The 15,920-nt window shown below is 39.4% G+C and overlaps 1 protein-coding gene across 2 annotated transcripts in view; it reads left to right on the top strand.

Annotated features, from left to right (window-relative positions):
• ORC3 (origin recognition complex subunit 3) overlaps positions 1 to 13,382 on the top strand; it is a 34,646-nt gene extending 21,264 nt beyond the window's left edge. The window contains exons 14-20 of one of the 2 annotated variants that reach the window (XM_027695632.1): positions 1,935 to 2,068; positions 4,482 to 4,564; positions 5,046 to 5,143; positions 6,037 to 6,178; positions 10,402 to 10,518; positions 11,556 to 11,635; positions 12,807 to 13,382. In XM_027695632.1, coding sequence (XP_027551433.1) covers positions 1,935 to 2,068; positions 4,482 to 4,564; positions 5,046 to 5,143; positions 6,037 to 6,178; positions 10,402 to 10,518; positions 11,556 to 11,635; positions 12,807 to 12,912 — 760 coding nt within the window. In that variant the 3' untranslated portion in view covers positions 12,913 to 13,382. Of the gene's footprint in view, positions 1 to 1,934; positions 2,069 to 4,478; positions 4,565 to 5,045; positions 5,144 to 6,036; positions 6,179 to 10,401; positions 10,519 to 11,555; positions 11,636 to 12,806 lie in introns of both variants that reach the window. The other variant, XM_027695623.1, reaches the window with a different exon arrangement.
• The last annotated feature ends 2,538 nt before the right edge of the window (positions 13,383 to 15,920 follow it).

The following is a 15,920-nucleotide window of genomic DNA, read 5'->3' as shown; positions in this document are numbered from 1 at the left end:
CCTTCTGTGACTCCCTCATTTTGGTGCTGACCAATCTCTGTTATCATTTCTTCAGTTGATTCCCCACTTCACCATTCAGAAGAAGTTTCTGTGGACTTCATTCTAGCTTCCTTTCTTCTCTTTCGGAACTTGTCTCTGAATAATCAGATTTATTTACTGCCTTATGATGATCTGACTTTCTGAGATCTTACTTTCTGCTGTAAGCCTGACTCCTAGTCAAATTAAAATCTTAACCCCACTCTCTGATAACTGGCATACCTTGCAGTAATCTCAAAAGTAAAAGGTTGAAAAGGATCCTTAACTGTTTGCTTATACATGATAACCATCTTTTCTGTTCTTTGGGCCCTGTAATCCCATTGTTGTTGTAAATAAGTTTTTCTGCAACTTGCAGTTTCATTTTGAATAATATTACTAGAATAAATTTGTTCTTTCTCATTCACAGATCTCCAGATCTGTTTGTCCTCTGTCCATCTTGGGTGTTTAATTATTGCAGTGTTTTGTCTGGCCTGGAACAAGGCTATGTTGTTTACTCATTATGTTATAGAAGACAGTTTAAAAATGTTTTCTAGCCTGTTGTGTGGTCAAGGCCATCCTTTGTGTTGCTAGCTCCTGATGCTTTTCTGTACAAAACAAGTGTATCTGAAGGCAATAGCTGACTTGCAAAAATCCATAACCCTGAAGCAGATAAACTGAAGTTTCAAATTCTAACTTTTATAAGCATTTAACATCAACTGCCAGTTAGAAACTAGAGCTCAAACTGCAGTTGTCCCTCCAGACATCCACAGAGCTTCCCCAGCCTCTTCTGAATTCTTCCTTAAATTTCTTAGTCAGTACGGATCTGATATGGAAACCCACTGCCTAACACACTGACCACCATACTCTAATTCTTTGTCATGCTCCCTTTTTTGTGTAGCTGTGCTTTTTGTGTCTTCTAAAATCCTCAAACGATTAGCATTGTTTTTTTGTATTAGCACCTTTGTTTTGTGTAAGGCAAAGCAAACCCACAAGAATAGGCTTCCAAGGGCTCTTAGTAACAGAGGCTTTACAAATGTATGGTTGTTCAGAACCAGAGTGTTTAGCAATGGGAACCTCTCATGCTGCATGATAAAAGTTACATGCATGTGTAATGGTACTGGCCGGTACAATGACTAATTCTGGATTTTATTTATGGATATTTGCAAGGACTTGCTTTGATATAATTTAAATTAAGATTACGAGATTGAGCAGTGCTTGGTGACATTTGTAAAAGGCATTTGTAATTTAACAGTAAGTAAATGCAGGGCTGGAGGTGGGGCTAGATAATCTCAAGAGGTCCCTTCCAATTTGAATGGTTCTGGGAATCTAGTGGTGGTTAGATTTACAGCAATTAAAAAAAAAACAAACAAAAAAAACAAGCAAAACCCCCAGCAATTCTGATTTCATTTGAGAGTCATTCTGAATCACAGAGAGTAATGGATTTTGTGGATGTGTGTTTACATACTGATTTTTTTTTTTTTAACTATTTTGTTTACCATTCTTGGGAGTGAGTTATGAACCCTACCATACTTGGGTTTTAAGGTGGTTTTCTTTTTGGCTTAGGGTTTTTTTATTTGGTTGGTTGGTGCTTTTTAGGGTTTTTTTCTCTCTCACAGTTTCAAAAATTGTAACTCCTGTATCCAGCAAGTGGTTTTAGGTAGAGTATCAGAAAAACTTTTGTTCTGCAGGAAAATGTGAAGGACATCTTCACCAAACAAAATTGGTTTGTTTCTTTCTGTTAATGACAGCAAGAAAAACAATGGACTTTACTACTAGGCTAAATGCTTGAAATCCTGGAGATTTTTTTCTTTTAAAAGGAGTTTTTCGAATTATTTTTTTTTTAACTTTTTTTCAACTAAGAACATTGAAAGCTGTTTCATCACTGCATTTTAACTTCAGCCAACAATTATGCCTTTTAGGATGTTGAATAAGTCTGATTTGGTAACCATGCTTCAACAATGCATGGAAATTTTGCTGTCATCTTCTGGAAAAGAGTTTGATAAGACAGTAGAGAAGTTGAAGAAGTTCTTGACCCAGTTTCAGAATCTAGAAGGTGGGTGTGTACCATCATGTATTCCATTGTGGATTATATAAAAGCTGTTTTGTAATCTGACCGATGGGTTTCATTTTCCCTGAGATATCCTGTCACTGTATCAAACCATCAGATTTGCAGGATTGTTTTTTAAATACATGCACAAAATTACAAAATGTTTATATTCTTTACTGCTATGGGGTTCATGCTTTTTATGATACGGAAGAGTGATGTCAGATAAGAAACTGGACAGATCAGCAAACATTACTCACTAAATGTCTCATACATGTATTTTGAGCATTTTAGCAGACGTTGCAATTGCCACAAACATTTAACAAATAAAAAACTATATTGAAAGATAAATAGCAGCAGACTTCCTTATGACATGGTATTTAGTCCAAATGTATGTGAAGTTCTTTGACCTGCATGTTCAGAGCTAGGACACCAAGGGCCAGTTGTCAGGGCTCTGTTGACATGCTGTAACTTGTCAAGCCCATATATTTGGTTGTTCATGGTAGAGGACCTATTTCAGAGCAACAGCCTTCTGTCTTTCAGAGGCATGTTAACAGAAGCTGACGTAGTCCTTCTGAAACAGGAGTATGACGTAATACAGCATTCTTCTGGAATAGGAATTTTGTTGCCTCCCCTGAAATATGGAGAAGCACTCCTCAGTGTTCTCCCTTTTCAAAGATGAATTGGTTATCATCTGGTCTGTTTTAGGCACATTAGTTAAGCTCGCTACCAGTGTGGTCGCTACCTAGCATTTGGACAAGCAGGCAATAAGCCACCAAATATTAATTAATTAATATTTAATTAATTCAGTATTAATTAAAGTAGTCTTGCAATGCTTTAGGGTTAACTGAGCGTTGTTTAGAAGAATTGGCTCTTGTCTGTTCCATGTATTTTTTAATAGATGTAGTAATAGCAGAGCTGTGGTAGAGGAAATAGGTCAGCACTTTGAAAAAGCAGCGTATGTCACTGAAGGTACCAGCACTGAAGAATCTGAACTATGATGGAAAACCTAAAGGTTCATCTAGTTTGGCTAAAAAGAATTGAAGCAAAAGGCTTTTAAGTAGTTGGATTTTTACCTTGAGGAAATAAATAAAGAAAAACAACTCTGGGAATTCAGGGACTCACAGACTTATAAAACAAAAAAGACAGTATTTATTTTCACTTAGGATTTGAAGATGGTTTTAAAGCAGAGAAGGTCTAATGAATCCATGAATGATCTTAGTTTGTTTTCAAAGTGGATTTAAGCTGTAATGGAAAAATTAGAAGGGGAAGTTAAAATAAACTGTACATTAATAGGTTGCTGAGTTAGATAACTTCTCACTTTATATATTTATGTGATTGTATTGATCTTTAGCAGGAGTTCTCAGAAGTCTGCCAAAAATGTTATGTACCCAAATTGCCCATAGAACCCTTAGAGTGAAAGGGTAGTCCAAAATACTACTTTTTTTAGCAACAACGAAGTCCATTGTCCTGGCTGCCTAATGAACTGAAAAACATAAATATCATGAAGCCTGAGGAAGCAAAATATCTTTATGTTCAGTCTATTTTGAGCTGAAGGATTTGGGGGGGGAAAAATTGGTGTAGTAGTGGAGAGGAAGTTTTCTGTTTTGAAATCTTCAACACGCATAGAAATGTCCACGGGGCCCAGGAAATAGCAAATCATTCTATGTAGGTCACAAAAAACCTTTAATATATCATGATTGTCACTGCTGATTGGAGCTTTACTTGTGACCTGTAGGTGGAACCTCCATCTACTATCTTCTTAAGTAAGGCAGGAAATCTAGTTAGCTTTTGGTTTGATATTGTTTATTGCTCATCCTGGCATTGATGATGCTTTGGAAGTTTTTGCTTTTTTGTTTTCACCTGAAAATTACTAATAATTGGTGCAATTGATAACAAACTATGTGGCTATGAAAATGAAATTTTGTTATCAATTAAGATGAGAATAAAACTGGGCAATGAAATACCTTAGCATGCTTCTGGTTTACTGCTCTGGTTGCAGTTCTGGGTTACATAGGGAGAACTCATTTCTCACTCAGTGTTTTCCTACACATGAGAAGGGAGAAAATACAGTGTGTGGCATTTTGAATACTCCTAAAGCATCAGTAGTATCTAGTACTCATCTGGCCAATTTAAAAATGTTGAGAGTATGACCTAGGATAGCATAAACAGAATTCATGTGATGTGCAAGGCTTGTCCTGGATCTTTGCTCAGGGCTGACTTGCTTTAGTTAGTTAATTACTGTTGGTTAAGCTGCACTGCAGACTCCTTTTTTAACAAGGTGCAAGATCAAAAGCTGCCTGTGTTTGGGTCTATGTGAACAAGTAACTGAACACTTGTCAGATTGCTTGGGTTAGGGGGTTTATGTAGGTAGACAGGAAAAGTTTACCCCACATATCAAACATCAGTTTTGTTCTAGTAGCAGAAGCTTTCCAAGAACAAGATGTGTCCATATCATCACAAAAGGAGCTCCAGAAGAAGACAGACCTTTATCATCTTCAGAAGGTTAGGCCTGTGCAGGCTTTATTGACTAGTTCCTTAAATGAATCTTTTAAGATGTAATTGTTCATGGTTAGTTCTTCCCAGCTTGCTGGAGCTCTGCGTAAAGGTTGTGTATAAGTGTCTCATCTTAAAAATGAATGAATAAATGCCAACTACGTATGTCAGGCCTTCCTGACACATAGAAAATTATAGAAAATATCTATCATAAACTAGGATTTTAAAATGCAAAGTAGATGTTTTCTTTTTATTTAACTACTAATTTGAACATTCTGCCTAACACATGTTTCTTTGAATTTCCCAAACTCTTATGGGTTTGAGAACTGAATACATTGGTCTAAATAAAAATAACTGCACAATCACATGTTCAAACATCATCAGTGAAGACATGCCAGCAAAAATTAATTATACATGTTAAACATATAGATTGTGTTCTCTAGAGAATAACTACCTCCCATGTAGTTTTATGCACCACTTTTTTTTAAAGACTTTGTTGGAGTTGAAGGAATCAAGGCGGTCTAAGAAACTGACAAAGTTTGAAATGCTTCGTTTTGAAGTTGTTGACTTTATAGACAGTCTTGTAAGGTGAGCTTTCCCATTTTATATTCCTGCATTAGTTTGCACCATAAGTTGCAAATGAAATTTTACTAACATCTTAGTCTCATTGAAATTGTGTCTTGGTCCCTGCAGAACACTTTTTTTTGATTCCTATTCTTTCTTTGAGGTCTTTAAAAATAATAACTAAAAAAACCCGCCTCTTTTCTGCAGATTAGTTGAAATAATTGGTATATGAATTGACCAACTTACTTTGGCTACAGAAAAAAAAGTTGAGGGAGGACTGGGTATACATAGCAGAAAAAAGTCAAGAGTTTTTACCCTAATCTTTGCTGATCTGTTCTGCTTATGAAACTGTACAGATGTCAAGTGTGATATACTGTTCATTTTGGCAACTGTTTTGGTGAGCAAGCCATAGCAGATACAGTTTTGGAGGCAGCTCTGTAGTGGAAAATGTGAAAGGCTTGTTGTGGTGGGGGAAGAGATGAAGGCACTTAATTATAGAGCCTTGGGCGGGGAGGGAGGCAGAGAAGCTAACAGAAGTATGACTGTACCAAGAAAAAAGCTTCAGATATAAAGACAAAGATGAGCAGAGACTCATCATGAGGCCTCAGGATGGATAAGCAAAATCTATGGAGTACATGATGGGTGTTAGCATTTTAGCTGCTGCCCTTGTTTTTGAATTTGTCAGTGGCCCAGCTAGAGTTCTACGCTAAATCCATTAGATGTAGAGTTGATAATAACAGACTTCTCTGCTTAAAAGCTTTTTTTCAGTGCTGTTCGTATTGTTTTTTCAGAGATTTGTCAGTACTGGTTGGGAAAAATACATTCTTGTAGTCTCTTGACTGCAGCAGACTTCTGTTATTTCCCTTAAGCTGAAGCTTGTGTCTCCCCCACTTTCCCCATACCTCGTGCTTTTTCAGAAAGTACCTTGTTCCTGCAGACCACAGGACTCTGCATGAGATACTGTATTTCAACACAGCTGCTGTTCTCCGTGGGCACTTGAATGCTGCCCCGAGAACTGCACTTCATACAGCTTTAAATAACCCACACTGGTACCTGAAGGTAAGAAACGAGTTGTTCGTGGTGCTGGAGTGGTTTCTGAAGGCTACATGTGAAGATGGTGTGCAAGGCTTAGTTTTGCTGTTTCATGAAGCTTGGCACACATTCAGCTGTTTTGCACAGAACTAGCAAGTATTGATAAGCAACTAGGGACTTTGTTCAAAGAGTTAGGGAATCAGTCTGGCTGAAATAGAAAAGGTAATTCTGGAAAGAGTTCTATATGAGGAATCCATTTTCCAGAGTGCGGTCTAGTCAAAATATTTTTCTTGCTCCTGTAGATGTAGCAGAAAAGTAATTTTGTCCTCCACTACAAATGGGATGACTGTCCATGGGGAAAAATACAATGTCTGTTACTCTTTCCAAAGACTTTCTTTATAGAGCTGGTGCTTAGTCCTCACTGTGTAGATTAGCTGTAAGATGAAGGCTGTTCAGGCGGAGTAATAACTTGAAAACAGCTGAAATACAGCATATTGTTGTGTATTGATATCCTTTGTTTTCTGAGTCCAGGAAAAGGATTGTCCTTGATTTTATCAGCTGACCCTGCCCTTTTCTAGAGGAGAAAAGAAGCCCGTTTTCCAGTTCTTTCATAAGTCAAACTCACAGGATGACCAAAAGAAAGAAATAGAACAGGATTTGGAAAAGGAGTGAACATATATTGCTTTTGCTCCTTGATTATAGATGCTACTTGGAAGTTGTCCTTATGCCCTAACATTTTCTTAAAAACATGATTATAGTTTTGAAAAATAAACATTGGTTGTAGCTGTATCTGAGTAATTACACGCTACTTGAGTCAAAGCCAACACTTATCAGGAATCATACTTGATAGAGATCAGTCTTTGAAATCTACAACCCGATTTGTATTGGATTTGTTGGCACTGTGCCTCGATTTGAATGAGGGTTGTCGGTTTTACTGTGTGACAGAGTTATTTCTAAAACCACTTACAGAGCTTATTTGTGCAAACAGTAGTTAGCAAGTGAGCTACCATTAAAGAAACCTAATATGGACCTCAGTAATTTATATTTTTAGAAACCCTGTAAAAATATAGGACAGCTAGCAAAATCTAACTGCTGATATGTTTAATAAGTATCCTCTTTGATGAGTTGACAGGATTTAAATCCCTCTGTCATCCTGTACTTTGTTCTTTGACATGCTTTAACATATTTATAATGTTTTCGGAGAAGATTGTGAAGGTTTGGTGTAGTTTCTAACAGCAGCAGTATTGGCTGAGTACCTTGCCTAGCATTTTAATCCATGTGAGTCAAATAAATATTTTTTCTTAATTGTATCTATGACTTCTGCATGGCTTGTGTGTTCCTGTGCCATGACCAGAGCAAAGTTCTCTAGAGCTGTCCTTTCAAGAAGGCTAGGACAGAAAAGGGCCTCACTGGAGTACCAGTGAATAATTAATGGGTAATGTATTGCTTACAGGAATCCAGTCCAGTTATTTATTTAGCAAGATATTTATCGTGGAGAACAAAAAAAGAAAAAAAAGAACCAAAAAAACCTGCACCAAAACCAGTGTAATTCTGTTTTCACTGATCCCTTGAAAATTCATTAAGTTGTAACTTGGGGTACCAGCTCCCTTATCAGGGAAAAAGGATTTGGTCCTTGCAATAACAGCGTTGATTCCAAAGCAAGGTAGGAGTCGGTCCTCTTTCCAGCTTCTAGGGACAGGGTCAGGCAAGAACACTCATCAGCAGTGTTCTGGGTTGCTCCCACTCTAATTCCCTTCTTTCAGAAGCAGCACCTCTGTGCTGTACAGATAGTTTCACAACTGGCTGCTCATTCTAGGGCAGCTTCCTGCATGTCAGCCTAGTTATTTGCTCTGGAGGACATCGCGTGTGCTTCTGCCTCAGGAAGCTGAGGTTTCCCTGATGGCAGCTGCAGCTCCCTCCCGCTGTGCTGCAAAGACTTGGCCTAGTTATCACAGGCGAGGCTGGGATCTGGCAGGTGCTGGGAGAGACCCTGCAGTACCAGTCACTAATATCTTTTCTGGATCATTCTTGGCACTTTTATGTGGTTCAGCTAGGGACTAATTTCTGCAGATAAACCTGCTCAAGAGAGTACAGTTGCTCAGGAAGTTGCATCCTCTCTTGGTTGTGATAACTGTCCTGACCTTAAAACTAGAAAATCAATGCAAAGTGTCCAGCAATGCCAGGTTGGCACATGGCTGAGTAGTAGGAAGCCATAGAGTCAGGTGCAGTAGGAGAGGGGAAAAGAGAAAGATGTAGAGTTACCCTTCTGGGCAGTGATGAACCACTAGATCTAGATCAGTCAGAAGGTATAACCTCATGTGTGCTGGTTAGTAACGCAGGAGTATTTGAAACTGTTACGATACGTTCCTGAATTACAGTCTGGTAAACTAATGTCTGCACTGTCACATTTTGAGGATTTAGCCATGTTTCTCTGAATTTTTCTGGAAACAATCTGGACTGAACTGACAGACATTAACCTAACATCTGGAACTTCTGTGTTCCTTGTAGAGTAAATAAACTTGAAAATTGCTAGGTATTCTGGAAAGTGTGAAATGTCTCATAGGTGCTAGTGTCCAAATTGGATCTAAGTCTCACAAATTGCAGGAATTGAGATCTATGAAAAGTAAGCTAGAGATTCTTGAGGAAAGATATTCTTTGCCCAGCCTTCTTTCCTATCTTGGAAAGCATTTACTTATAAAGGTATCATTGCTAGAGGTTTATAACTTTCCAAAAGTAGCTTGTATATTTCACTAGCATCTAAAAGCATTTTAGAAAAAAATTCTGTGAACTGAATTTCTGTGATCAGTGGTTATTTTCATGTTAAGAGGGCTGACTTTTAAGAGTGCATGAAACTGAAACGAAATGCTGTAAATTTCTGCAGCTGTACCCGGGAATTTTGCCTCTGGCTCAAGTGGCTTTTCTACTTCTCAAGCTGATGACCTGTATCTGAGGGGCTGGAAAGCTGCCCGGCAGAAAAGGATCTGGGGGTGCAGGTCAACAGCAGCTGAACATGAGCCAGCAGTGTGCCCTGGTGGCCAGGAAGGCCAGTGGCCTGTATCAGGAACAGTGTGGCCAGCAGGACTAGGGAAGGGATTGGCTCCCTGTACTCAGCACTGGTGAGGCCACGCCTTGAGTCCTGTGCCCATTTCTGGGCCGCTCAATTCAGGAAGGACATTGAGGTGCTGGAGCAGGTCCAGATAAGAGCAGCAAAGGTGGTGAAGGCTCTAGGGAGTGAGTCTTGTGAGGAGCTGCTGAGGGAGCTGGGGTTGTTTAGCCTGGAGAAAAGGAGGTTCAGGGGAGACCTTATCGCTCTCTACAACTACCTGAAAGGAGGTTGTAGCCAGGTGGGGGTTGGTCTCTTCTTCTTCTATCTTCTAGTGATATAAGGAGAGGAAATGGCCTCAAGTTGCACCAGGGGAGGTTTAGATTGGATATTTAGAAAATTGTCTTTCTGGGAAGGGTTTTCAAGCCTTGGAACATGTTGACCAGGGAAGTTGTGGAGTCACCATCCCTGGAGAGAGATAAAAGACAGGTAGTGTGGCACTAAAGGACATGGTGTAGAAGTGGCCGTGGCAGTGCTTGGTTAACAGTTGGACTTGATGATTTTAGAGGGCTTTTCCAACCTTAATGATTCTACGAATTTCCTGAAATATAGAATACTTTGTGAGAAATCAGACTTTTGCTTTTATAGGTGCTGAATTTCAAGCCAGAGATGAATAATGGTTACATTACAAACATAAAACTCTGAGAAGAGAGAAACAATTATGGTTTTTAGTACATCTGACAGGTCTACACTGAGTCTTCCTCTTCCTTTTGAGGGTATAGGGGGAAGGGATACCTTTCTATTTTCTGTATAGGCAAATCATGACTTGTTTCTTTTCCTGAGTCCATAAAACAGAGTATTTCATATGTAAATAGCACTAGCAAAAGAATTGGGTAAAAGCCTAGTCAGATAACCACTTGTTATAGTAGAGATGGTATAAGTGTACAAATTCATAGAAGGAACACCAGGAGTGAAGTAGCTGGGTGGCTTTTTGTTTGCTTTTTTTTATGGTATGTTTTCTTATTTTCCTGCTTATTTTTTGGTTTTTTTTCTTCTTTGTGCCACCAACTTGCCATTACACACAAACAGTAAACATTTGGTTAGAATACTTGCCATCTGAATTTCCTGGAATAGTTATAACTAGCCCTTAAAATTGTTCATGATTAAAAACTCATCAAAGTTACTGCCTTCAATTCTTTTTCATCAGAATCAAGCTTTGAAGTGTGATGGAGGAAGCATTTCTAATAAAGCCCCTGACATATGCATAGTGTATAAGCTTCATTTGGAGTGTGGCAGATTAATCAATCTCGTTGATTGGTTAGAGGTATGTGATGATGCAAACAGTACCTTTAGCTGCTTTCAGTATTCTGATTTATCTTTTTCTGCATGTCTGCTTTTCTTTAGTGCCCCTGTTGACAGCTTAGATCCTTGCATACCTTGGTCCACAAGACCACAAGAACACACAGTAATTCCAATCAGTCTTCCTCTATTGTGAATCATTTATTTCCAGCACTGTTACTCTGTGATGAAAATATTTTGCTTCTGCTTGTATTTTATGCTTGGCACAGGTCACATTTTGTGCTTCACAAAATTGCTTTTCTTTCCTCTATAAGTATTCTGTGACACTTTTCTGGAAACAGGCAAGTGGGGATCTTGGATAAAATGCTTGTGTCAGGGAAGAGCAAAGGTCCTTCTAGCTTGATATCCTGTCTCACACTCTGACCAAGAGCAGGGAGAGTATAGCAAGATAACATAGATTAATATGATAAAGTCTCCCTACCTAACAATCATGTTTTAGTTCTAATGTTTCCTAAACTTGAATTTTTCTTCTATATTTTCTAAGTCTACCTGGATGACAATACCAATACAATTTTTAAGCAACCACAGCATCCCCTGGCAAGAAACTGTTTAGCTTAACTACCTGCAGTTTAGAGGATACTCCTTTTGCTTGTTCTATGTTGTTTGCTGCTGCCTTGTTTGTATACTGTATTTTCCTACTCAGACTCCTGCTGTCCCTCAGTTTATAGATTTCTTCACAGCCAGCTTTACCTTTCTCATTTCCTCAGAATGTTTAAGCAGTCTCACTTTGAAAATATTTTTCAATTCTGTGGTTTCTTTGAGAATGGGTCAGTACCCAGAACTGTTTTGAGATTTAAAATTGGAGGCACATGAGTTCACTGAGTGATGCCTTGCATTCTGTATTGCTTGCTCTTTTGATTGTTGCTGAATTGACATGCTCATAGAGCTATCACTCCAAGATCTCAGTCCTCCTGAGTGATAGCCATCGGCTCAGAGCTCACTATTTTATATGCAGCTCTGTCTGTGAACTCTATTAAATCTGTGCTGCTTTTCTCTTTCTAGGCTTTCTCAACTGTGGTGATGGCAGGCGAGGAACCAAATGCAGACACAGCTTCCTCAGATCAGATGGATGATATTATCCAGTATCCTTTCTCATTTCTCTCAACCTCTTAAAAACCAATGTTTTTAAAATACAGGTTCATGTGCACTGATAACTAATTTCAGAAAAAATACTACTTTAAACAGCCTTAATGGACTGAAAATGTCTAAGAAACAGATCTGCTGAAACAGTTGGGATGGGAGTGGTGAGGCAGGAGAGCAGCTTTTGTCCATAGGAATTGTTGAAACAGAACGAAAAGTCCATAAAACAAGTTGAAATTGTTTGGTTAAATCATCTGAGAGTTTGTATAGCTGCTGTATAGGGGTAAGGCATTACTGGGGAACAGATGGTAGGAGGGCTGTGACCTAGAGAGCAGATGGAGAAATAGAAACAAGTAGTTCATTATGGGGAAGATGAAAGCACTAGCAGAGATGTCGCTTACAAATGTGGTGTCTCTGTAGAAGCCGTGAGTTCTAGTACCTTAGGACAAAGTAAGCAGCAGAATGAAGGTTTTGTGGAAACTAATCAACTCTGATCCTGAACTGAGGAATGACAAATATTTAATGGATGACCATTAGAACCAAAACCCATGGCTACAGCAGTAGTGCTGCCACAGAGTAGAGATGAATAGTTGTACAAAAGGAGGCTTAGAGGAAATATATTTATGTGCTCTAATACTATACTTTGCTTTTCTTTAGTATAAGGTCTTTCCTTTTTTACAAGCTCCACTGGTAATTAACACTCACAGTAAACTGAATTTAACTCAGGAGTAAAAGCTGTGTGTCAGGATTGCAGCAAGAAAGATAATAGTGAATAGAAAGTAAGGAGAAGGTGGTGCTGTTTTATGAAATCTCAAAAAAAAATCTCTATAATTATTTATCTTTCCTTTTTTTGTCAAGAGGCACGAAGTATAAATTCTTCTGAGACACCACAAAATTAGTATCTTTGTAGGCTTTAAGCTTCTCTTAGCAGTGAGGAGAGGAACTCTTCCTTTGTCGCCACATTGTATGCATGTAGCAGAAGTACTGATTAGATTGAAGATTTGTGCTGCTGTAGGCAAATCATGCTCTGCCCTTATTTCCAACAATGTTATTGTGCAACACGTTGTGCAAGCCGTCTGTGCTTGCCGTGACTTAGAAATCTTCCCCTCCGAGAGAGAACTCCATCAATGTGTCATAAAAAGTGTGCTTGGTTTCCTTTACTGAAATGTCCAGCGCTCGCTTTATTCGAGCTGTTTCTGAGCTGGAACTCTTGGGCTTCATAAAGCCCAGCAAGCAGAAAACTGACCATGTGGCCAGGCTGACATGGGGAGGCTGTTAACATGCCACCAAGGTGCTAATAAACCTGTTCTTTCCAAACACTGCAATGACTGTGTTCTCACTGAACCAGTCCTCACTAACTTTGCTACTGAGTCAAAGTCAACAGTGGCTGAATGTTGTGAGATACATTCCCAGTGCCTGGGCAGGCTTGAATAGTGATGTTGTTTTTTAATGCTCATCCTTCCTGTGCAATGTACTGCACTATTAATGCCCATGTTCCAAATACTGTATTGTCGTGCCAGTTTCAATCTTCTTTGATGTGTGGTATTTAACAGTACACTGATATAAGTCAGGCTAGCAAGCCAAAAGGACAACACTGGCTGTGTAAGCTACAGAAGTGATGAAGCAGTATTATTAACATGCTTATAAGCTGATAGGATTTGAGTCATTATTATAAAATGCCTTCCAAATCCCTGAACTTGATTTAAAAATAAATAAAACAAGTATGCTAAAAACAACAATGAACTTCCACATTCAGACTCTGTTGTATGTTCTTCAAAACTGATCCTAACTCCCTAAAAACTGCTTCTTGAGGAAGACAAGGGGACATAACAATTGTTATGAAGATACAAATTTTTGCTCTTTGAGAAGAGCAAAAGTGAACTGTTTAAATCATCCCCTTTTTCTAGTGAAGTTGATCCGTACTAGCTGACTTTTGCTGTCAGGGAAACTTGTGTCAGCAAAGACTAAGTGACAACATGGCACTCATGCACATTAGAGGAAGGCAGTAAAATCCACACCTAAAGCACACACTGTAAACCTCCCTCTTTGCCAAGGATTTGTGCTGTAGGCAGGCAAACAGCTATGTGAAAGTAACTATAGGCTGAGCGTGTAAAAGCACTGCTCACATGACAGATCTTCAAAGAACCTTCTCAGCCCAACCTTTTTTGACTCGGTTTGGGGAGCAAATGTTTTTATGCTGATGCCAGCATCCTCTGTTTTTCAACCATGGGAAAAGGCTCAGAAACCAAAGGGGAAAAGCTGTGTTGCCCTCCAGAGCAGTGTGTCTGCCATGCCCTGATAAATCATCCAGAGGGCTGTGACAGACGCATTCCAGCACTTTGTATGGGCGGGGACTTCGGGTCAGCCTTAGCACCTTGGAGGGCCTCACTTAAGAGAGGTGTTCAGACTTTGTCCCTCCCAGACTTCAAAGCTGAGTGGTAATTAGTTTATTGTAAAACACTGTATGTACCTCAAAAAAACTTCCAGACATCCTCAGCTGACAGGGTTCACTTTCCCTCTGAGGCAGTGAAGTGGTGCTCTTTGAGCACACGTTCAGCCACTACTAAACTCCAGATGCTCCCACTTAGTTGCACTGGCACTTCAGCCTACTCAAAACAATTGGAAAGGATAGCCTGGAGCTCTGAGGACTGAATCACTTCCATAAACCAGATCTCACTAGAAGGGGGGAAGTCCTATTACAGGAACCAGTAACTTATCAGGCTGTTTCCCCAGGAATCTATATAAGATAGGTCAGGCTTGTTTTAAATACCTTCAGAGGGGGTAGGAGTATTTTCCAGTCGCTCTGATTGCAGACACAGCAACACGTCCTGCTGTGCTTAAGGGAGGGCCTGGTTCTAAATGTTGCCAGTTAGTTAGGAGAAGGAGGCTGAGTTTATCAGCCTTTATACTGCCTGAACATACACCCTGGGAAACAACTATGAAAACTCAAACAGTGTTTTTAGCATCTCAGTGGAGCACTTCTGGAAGTTCCACGAAGACACAGGGGTAAAGAATTCCACTGTTCTTCCCTGCAGAGAACCAAGCTCAGGGACCTGTCTCGTAGCAGTCTTTGTGCATGAGGCTCTGCAGCAGCAGAGCTGTTTCAGCATAGGGGAACGCTGAACAGCCCCTGTCCTGAACCTCACCCATTTATCTTGCAAGGGAACTTGACAAATGAAAGGGAGCAGCACCAAATGTCTCTCTGATGTGCAAGAGAACAGGGAGCCACGACCTCTGCTGCACAGCTGTCCCCTGCCACCTCCCCTCTGCTAACCTCACACTAGCTAACTTTCACACCCCTGGCAGGTAAAACATTCAGAAATAAAGAGAAGCCAGCCTCAACAGTGTGTGGCCTTTAATCCCCAAATGTGCAGGCAACATCACATTAAAACAGTAAAATTAATAGTTATTGGCTGTTTCTTCCCTTTAACTAATAACATAAATTTTTAAGGTTAAGTCACATTTGCTGTGCTACATATGGTTTCTCAGGATCAAATCTTTAATTCTGTACTTGGCATTTAAGACTGCAAGATGTATAAAGATGTATAAAGACTTGTATATTCAATAAAATTACGCAGGAAGTACTGTGTAATTTCATTTTCTTCAGCGAAGAGGGTAGGAAGATTGAACAGTTAAAAACACAAACTTAAGAAAAGAGGTCATAAATTTAATTTAGTTTGCCTCTCTTTCTTCAGATGCAAGACTTTGTAGTCAAAGTCCTACCTGCCAGGAAAGACCTTAGCATCACCGAATCTGAAACCAACATCAGTAACAGCTTAGACACCTTCATGTATCTTCACTGAAATACAGACACAGGAGATTTCAAGTGCAGAATTAAAGGTTAGTTTCTACAACTGTCTGCACAGTAAGAACATGTTCTGCAGATACTCCATGAAACCTCCACTGTCTGCAATGTTCACTGAAAACAAAGAGGACAAAAAAAGTGCCAATGTCTGCAGTAGCTCTGAAACTGTAACAGCATAAAGGTTCTGAACTGCTAACTGCATCATATTCTTAGGTAGCCACATCTTGCAAAACTACTGCCAAAAATCAGACCTGAATGCAAGTTAACACTTGTTTTAAGTTTTCAAACTCTTTCTCTACTGTTATAGATGCTGTTCTTTGACACCTCTACACTACTGCACTATTGGTTTCAAACATAAACTTCATAGTTTTTCTTTTACCTCGGAGCGAACAACAGCAATAAATTACAAGAATATGCCAGGTGCCTGTAAAAACCATTCATTCTCACATTTTTCACCGAGAACGACTTACAATACAGAGGTC

Source organism: Neopelma chrysocephalum, unplaced genomic scaffold (genome assembly GCF_003984885.1).
Source record: "Neopelma chrysocephalum unplaced genomic scaffold, ASM398488v2 Primary Assembly neopelma1_23b, whole genome shotgun sequence".
Classification (NCBI taxonomy): Eukaryota; Metazoa; Chordata; class Aves; order Passeriformes; family Pipridae; genus Neopelma; species Neopelma chrysocephalum.
Note: the sequence above shows the minus strand (reverse complement) of the source record. Positions and strands in the feature narration are given on the sequence as shown.